We start from the raw sequence: 7,970 nt of genomic DNA on the forward strand, positions 1-7,970 counted from the left end.
TCAGAGAATCTAACGAGTGACAGAATGTATTCTGCAGCTCTTCTTTGTTTTCCCATCTCCGATTAGCTAAAGGTAGTACAATTGCATAGCATATGAAGCTACCTGCACCTAAATAAATTCAGTTGCTTTTAGTAAGAGTACAAGACAAATTCTAATTATGTTCTTTAATGGTGCAACAACAATATGGATAGCATGGTCTGGATAAAAGTATGTCCAAGAAATAGATCTTTACTCAGAAAATGTGAAAATAGAATTTTTCTCTTAGCTAACACATTGCACAGTGATCCACCATGATAACTCACCGACGTAAGAATACCACCTGTTCCGGTTGGTACAGGGAAAGCCAAGGTGTGGGCCAAGTGATTGTCTGGTTCCAACCGGTATGGATTGTGCGACCCATTAAGTTCACCGTGCCAGACTTACTACACAATAAGTAGACTGGTACTGTACCTATTATCCTTTTCTTTTCTTTTTTTCTCTCTCTTTCTCTCATATTCTCAATCCCCTCAATTGCTCCATCTTCCTAGCCACACCACCACCACCACGTCCTCCTTGTTCAGATGGCCACCTCCTCCTACCAGTGCTTCCACCCCCTCTGCCTTATCCTCCTCCTCTGCCAGTCCTCTCCAGCTTCCTCACCCTTCCGGTCCAGACACCCAATGGTATTGGCACCAGATCAATCTTTTAAACCTTGATCCTAATAATAATATTTGGTTAATGAAAAAGCCATCAAAAGCAAGAATATGGTGCTTACTGTTTACCAAAACAAAACCTAGCAATTGTCTGCACTGGTATTGAATATACTCTTAGGTACTTTTCCATATCCTAAATCTCACTCTTATCCAACAAAATACCAGAAACAATAATCAGTCATTCTCATTCCAATTTCAGTAATCAAATCCTGTTACTCAATGAAAAATGACTAAATTGGTCACACATCAATTTGATCTCTGAACCAGTCTCGAAGAAAGTGTGTTGTCCGCCAAACAAGACACTGTATGCATCTACTGAAGTAGCAGCATACAGAAACTTACATCTGGAGTCTGCAGGACAAATTTGTTTGATTAAACCAAAAGTTATCAGACAAACTTTTCTACCAAGCTATCATCAACAATATTTTGGTAATAAAACATGGCAAACATGGAATCTCATATGACACAAGAAAATAATACACTTTAGTGAGTTCAAATTTTGGAACATTAACCTGGACCAGCTTTTTCTTATACTCATTTGCTAATTGGACAAATATGTGCAGTTTCTATGGCCAAATTTAGTATTTGAAAAGAAGCAGAACCATTTTGCCAACACCATATACCATAAGGACTAGTACCATGGCAGGATATTTGAACTAATTTCAAGATCCTTCACAATAATTTCCACGACATCAAATCATTTAATGGCGTAACCAAAAAATCCATATCGCTTTAAACCAAATGCAGAAAGAGACGCTTGCTTCAACCAAGACAACCTAAGTTTTAACTATCTCTATAATGACTAAAAGTTACTGTCAGTAAGGAAGTTCACAGAATAACCCTAGTATATAAGGTATATAAGATAATAATTGCAACCCAAAGAAGTCTACACAAAGCATTTCTTATAGGCACAGAAATGACTTACCTACAACACAAGATTCTGAGGCTTTATAAAGGAGGAAGACCCTTGCAAGATATATAAATGCACAATGAAAACAATGATGCTGAATATGCAGATATCAAACAACTTCATAATGAACAAGCATGGGATTAGCAGCAACAAGAAGATCTGAGTTGACTGAAGCATAGAAAACAAATAATGTTAGGAAGTAAATCACTTTAACATCCCTCGTGCCGGGAAAAACAAAAAAGAGATGCATAAACATTAGAACCAACAATACAACCTGAATTAATTAAACGAAACACAACAAATCAAACAGTTAAAATTACAGCCTTCAAGCTAACTTGTAGTGATTATGAGACTTGGACAAACACTCAAAATTCAATCATCAAGATAATCCTAAAAACATGTGAATGTAATATGCCAGAGAAAGCTGAGAAGGTTGGTGGCTGAAATAAGAATAGATAGTTACAACATATGAGAGGTTCTATTTATGCTTCGAATGATGATATCTACAGTTGAGATTTATCAGTTTACATCATGATTTCAAGATGCGATTGATCCACAAAATTGTGAATGCTCCATTATATATCGAGCATATCTCATGCCAATCAAGTCAAGGTGGCTATTTTTTCTAATTTTGCCAACTAATGTATAACCACCATCACTGCAAAATTGCATACCAAAAAGAACTACCAGTACTAATTGAACAAAAGATTGAAAAAGGAAAAATGGATAGACCAAAAAGACATGGGGTGAGAGGGTGATACCTCTGGGTGCCCTTCGTCTTCCACCTCTCTTGCAGCCTCAGCTACAATCAGTTGCAGGCTATCACATACAAGGTTGGAGAGCACTTCACATACAGATGTATATGTATGTATATAACAATTTTTTAATTGACTAAAACCAGTCATTAAATTTTCATTTACTGAAGTTCCCTGTAACAGGGATGGTCACCATTGGCATTCATTTCTACTCACTGTCATTTTCCTGTAGTGAACACATGAAGCTACTAATATTAACTGAACATGTTACTAAAAATCAAGACAGAAGATTTCTGATCGTTGGAAAAACAATGTTACTTGACAATTTAAATAACAATTAGTCTTGCCATTGAAGTATCATGTCTACGTGTTCTCTTTAATTTTGTATATATGTTGGCTGATAATATAGAAGGATTAATCGGTGAATTGTGTCCCAATAATGCATATGTCTATTGTGTAACCACTAACAACATGAGAAAGCACTGCGTTTTACAAAGCACACAAACCAGCAATATGAACAACCTAGGGAATTGAATAAAACAAGATTCTAACAGTGGTAGGTTTCCCATAAATTTAGCCATCGGGAATGCAGTAGTAGACATAAATCGAAAGCATGTCCTTCAAAATCTTTTTTATGTTAGTTGTCAGTAGCAATGCTCCTAATCTTTTCAAAGTCCAATTTCCAATTCATAATGAGAGCCATCACATGGTTATCCCATCTTAGGTACAACGCTTTGGTATTTTCTAACAATACAGCAACTACTAGCTTATCAAGTATACATGTCAAAGATTTTGCTCAAATTTACAGAAGACAACGATTTGGCTAGAACAAAGCTCTTTGACAAGCATCATATTTGCAACTATGATATCCTAAGAACCTAAGCCAATTATAATATTCAACATTCATCATTAGCCAGCTTATCTTAACCAACAGAGACTGCATATAAAGAATAAAGAGATCCAAGAAAACAGATGACCTCTGGAGGCAAGTAGGAAATTATTATGGCCATTAAATATTAACATGGTATGCTTCCACTTATAAGTACTGACAGGGATATTTTCTAGACATCTCTTAGCGACCAGAAACTCCATTCAGTTTACTTACTTTCACATAATGTGATATGATGAAAAATTTATTAAAGGAGTAATAAGCTTTCCACACATTTGACAACTATAGAAAATACTGTAACTTAGATTAAGAGATCCTAAAATTATACTTTACTACCCTAAAAAAGGATATGTTTAATCTTCCGCATCTTCATAACTTTATGGGTTACATAGCCAAGCTAGAATGCTTAGTATAGATAGTTCAAAATGCTTGCCTAACCCTATGGAGAACATGTTAGATATAGATACTCGTTGAAGCCTTCTTGGGCATGTATTTGATGGTTCCTTAAATTATAGTTCTATAACGCAGTTGGTGCACCTGATTATGTGTCCACATTACAAATATGCAGTGTGCCTGAGTATGAACATGTATGCGGTCCACACATATGTAACACGGGAGCATGTGCCGTTTAATTGCTCAACTTAATGGGCTGAGCCTATTGGTCCAGCTGGTTCAATCAAACAGAACAAGTCCATCATCGGGTCATCTCTAACCATCATTATTCTATACATAGGAAGTTGATCATAGTACCCCAAAGACTTCAGTAAAATGCACCATGATCCAAATGCAAACGTTATCCATGATTCACAATCCTTAGTAGCATGGTCAGAATAACAAAGTTTATCAATTGGTTCCCTCATTGTGGTAAGATACATTGCTTGACCGCATGACTCATGATATGTTTAATATGACATGAGTCTCGTGAACTAAAAACATGAGATGGCAAGTTAAATTTAGAAATTAGAGGAGTCTGCAACTGAATAGGGAATGAACATAGGGTTTATGTTAGATTGTTCTAATCTAAATTATATGTTTTTATGTTTTCTTAATGGATCCCGGATACGCATAGGGAAAATGCATTTTGTGGTCTGCATAATGCTTCTGCTTCTCAAAGCCTTGCCTTTAATTATTTCATTCCTTGGCATCAAGCCCCACATCGGAGAAGAAAATTTGTCACATAGGGCAAAGAGTAACTAACACACAAAGCAGTAAGGCACCACAGCAAGGAATAGCAGATGCACAAGGTGCCATATAGAAAGGATTCAAATCCTCGACCTAAGGTAAAAGGCTTGGGTACATTACCATCGGGTTACCTGGTGGTGTGTTATAACTACATTTATTAATACTCTTGATAGATACAAAGGTCTGTTATTGATTTCATTCCGTATCATTTCCTATATCTTCAAGATTAGGCATATTGATCTATCCATAATATGTTATAAAGTTTTCTGATATCTGTATCCAAGATTATTTGAATCAAATTTAATGCTTAAAGCAATGATGATATCTAGACATGCTATCGTTAAATGGGGCAAATATATGGCTTTGGCAGTATGAGATTTTAGAATTAAATATGAATCGAAGGTACAATAAGAAACCATAAGCAACTAAGATTCTGATAAAGCATAAAAGGATAATGAATTGTATCCCACTTCTATGATGTTGATTGTCGAGAAAAGAGAACATTGTCATAGTAGTAAAAAAGACACAACAGGGTGGAGAATTAATACCTCTTTTACGAGCACAAATCAAATATTCAAAAATGACTATGAACTTATAATTTCTTTAAGCTGCAAAGTTGCAAATTTGAAATTTTTACATCTAATAACTAGGACACGGATCCATCACAAGAAATCAGCACCTTGAGAATTGACTGAACCTATCAAGAAGGAAGTGTGTCTTGTTCTCTATGTCATATTTTGGAAGATGCTTGGTGTGTAAGTTTAAATGTCTTGAAACTGAAAAAGGCCTTTTCATTATAAATTCTTCAGATAACAATAATTGCATATTATTGCATCAACAGTATTGAAAGCTCACAGGATCCTTTAATTTGCATCAACTCTGGAATCACCACAGAAGAGGGACTAAGACCATACACAGGTCACTTTTCATTCTTCCGATAAATGTGAGCATATCTTCTCGAGCAGTAGAGGCCAATCACCTCCAAGTATTTTATGATTCAATTCCACTGCCGACTGAAAATCGAGTAAAGAAGCATAGTAGGACTCATTCGATGTTTGCACTTGACCCACTTGCCACAAACCTTTCATATTGGGGAAAATCTTTCCATCCCCTTGACTCATCCTATTAAAACTGTGTCTTGCTCTAGCTAAATCCATACAGGGTTTTATCAGCCTCCTTAGAAATGCATCCAATCCATGATTTAACACATTAGTACAGTCAACCGACAGACCAAGGCCCTCAACCACCAACTTACGCTCCAACCGACCCCTCAAAGACCTTGTATCTGGCAGTTGAGAAGTACGAAGACAACTGTCAAGAACATTTGGCTCGATAAGTTTTAATCTTGATGTAAAACCAGTACGAAAAAATTTACTAGGAGGATCACCAAGTGTCACTGGAATGCCAAGAGGAGGCCTTAAAGGACTTCTACTTTGAACACTTGGGCTACATCTATATTGTTCAACCTCTTCCCCATCTTCGACGGATGCTAGAGCTTTGCTACCAATAGATATCAACTCTGGAGCACTTTGTTGCTCCCGTGACCTCTGAAGATCACAAGAATTTGTGACTTCTTGAACGTGTCCAGGAGGAATTTTACCATATGGCCCAAGGAGTCTTGCTCGGTCAGCTGATCTACGGTCCTTGCTGTTTATAGACCTTCCCCTCCGAGGGGATGCTGGGAAGGTTTCACCGAAGCTCGACATCTTACTAGTCCGTGAATTTCCTGTGATTGTCTCTCTGCTAGGTGGTGCAAGCGCAAGACACGCATTGCTAAGGATCGATCTGATGAACAAATTATGAAGGGCAAGATTTTCCTTTCCGATAATCCCATAGCACAGCTTCTCGAACTCCAACTTGCTGAGTTTCAAGTTCAGTAATCTCTTGAGGATATAAAAGTACCTCTCGGCTTTTCGGCGCCCAAGCTTCTTAAACAACTGAGCCTTGAGCTCAGCGGTATCAATTCGTGACAACTGCCGGAAAGATGACATTTTTCACCTCTAAAACTTTATGCAAACACCAAATTGCAGCTCATAAAGCCTGATGAGAACCAAAACGGGTGTGCGCAGGAAGTGCATAAGATTAGGAAATCCAAACAAAAACACATCAAGTAAAGCAGATTAGGTAAGAAAAGCAAAAACAAGCCCAAAATGAGGACCATCAAGAAACACAAACAAAATTTTTCGACAAACCCACCGACCGACCAAGCAAACAGCGATCGATCTCGAATGCAGAGAGGAAATGCGGTATTAAGCAACATCAGCTACTTCAGGTTACTCGAAACAGACTAATAACTCGAAGTACGAAAGATGGAAGCCGGATTGGAAAAAGAACCCTACAAGAAAGAGACGGAGAAACGGATCGTGCAAACAAGGATCGGGCTAAGAAAAACAACAGTCGATCGAAGTCAATTGGCGAGAAGAAGAGAAATGGGAGTAGAAAAATCTGACCTTGTTGACGAAAATGTCGCGCATGTCGCGCTGAATCGCCGAAATCAGGGTAAGAAAGTTCCAGATTTTGCCCCCTTTCGCGGTTCTCTATTTATTTACCAGTTTCAACATACTTTTTCACAAAAACCCCTCTCTTATTACTTTTAAATATCATAACCTCCTCCCTTTGGATTTTTTACGTTTCGATCCTCTTCTTATCTAGTAATTAGTTTCCGAACCCTGTTATGGTAAGTCAAATAGGGTAAGCACATTGTGTCTTCTTTCAATTTTGGACTCTTCTTTTCTTTGTGGAAAATGAGAAGGATATATATATATATATATATATATATATATATATATATATATATATATATATAATTAATTAATTAATTAAATTTATACAACATGATATACCAGCCAACTATTCTATACCCCTCCTTGAATATATGTAAAACCTTAGAATACATTAAAAAAAATCTTTAAAATATGTATAATTACATCTAGAATATTTCAAGGTGGACAAGTATTCCGAATTTATAGAGTATAATTCAACATGTATTTTATGTAATCTCTATTATCTAAAATATTTAAGTCTTTAATTGGCTCGTTAACTTTACTAAGTCGACATCATTGGATCAGAATTTTTTAACTTTAGCTAATAACAATATATTCTCATAAAATCAATCCAAATTTTTATTCGGGATATACTTAAATTCTACGATGTACCTAAATAAAAATTATAATAACTTATGATATATCTAGCAATTTTTTTATTTCAAAATCCATCACAATGTTACTAATGATAGCAGTTAAAATGATTTTTTGAATACTAAATAATAAAAAGCTATTGATTTAATGGGGAATTAATTGTATATGGCTATCTATTCAACCACAACTAGTTGTTGTGATGTTTGTTTGATATGCGTTAGGTATGCCATTCTAATTGGTTGCTGCCTAATTGTGGTGTTTCCACCGTGGTTATCATCAGAGTGTGAAGGTTAAGCTTCATCAAGTCTTGTAGGGTTTCTTAATCTTCCATCAATGTGGATGATTAGCGCACGTCTTAGCACATTATCTTCAACATGATGAATTATCTCTGAGAAGATATTTGCA

The 7,970-nt window shown here is 36.2% G+C and overlaps 1 protein-coding gene across 1 annotated transcript; it reads right to left on the reverse strand.

The window, feature by feature from the left end:
• Nucleotides 1-5,198: 5,198 nt before the first annotated feature.
• Nucleotides 5,199-6,984, reverse strand: LOC135649409 (uncharacterized). Its single transcript, XM_065167722.1, has 2 exons — nt 6,879-6,984; nt 5,199-6,468 (listed from the first exon to the last, which is right to left on the reverse strand). The coding sequence occupies exon 2, from the start codon at nt 6,417-6,419 to the stop codon at nt 5,355-5,357; it is 1,065 nt and encodes a 354-aa protein (XP_065023794.1). The 5' UTR covers nt 6,420-6,468; nt 6,879-6,984; the 3' UTR covers nt 5,199-5,354.
• Between the last annotated feature and the right edge of the window lie 986 nt (nt 6,985-7,970).

The sequence above is a fragment of the Musa acuminata genome, chromosome BXJ3-9 (assembly GCF_036884655.1).
Source record: "Musa acuminata AAA Group cultivar baxijiao chromosome BXJ3-9, Cavendish_Baxijiao_AAA, whole genome shotgun sequence".
NCBI lineage: Eukaryota > Viridiplantae > Streptophyta > Magnoliopsida > Zingiberales > Musaceae > Musa > Musa acuminata.

Excerpts from the sequence above, each read along its gene's own strand:
- LOC135649409 (XM_065167722.1), bottom strand. The coding sequence starts at position 6,419 with ATGTCATCTTTCCGGCAGTTGTCACGAATTGATACCGCTGAGCTCAAG.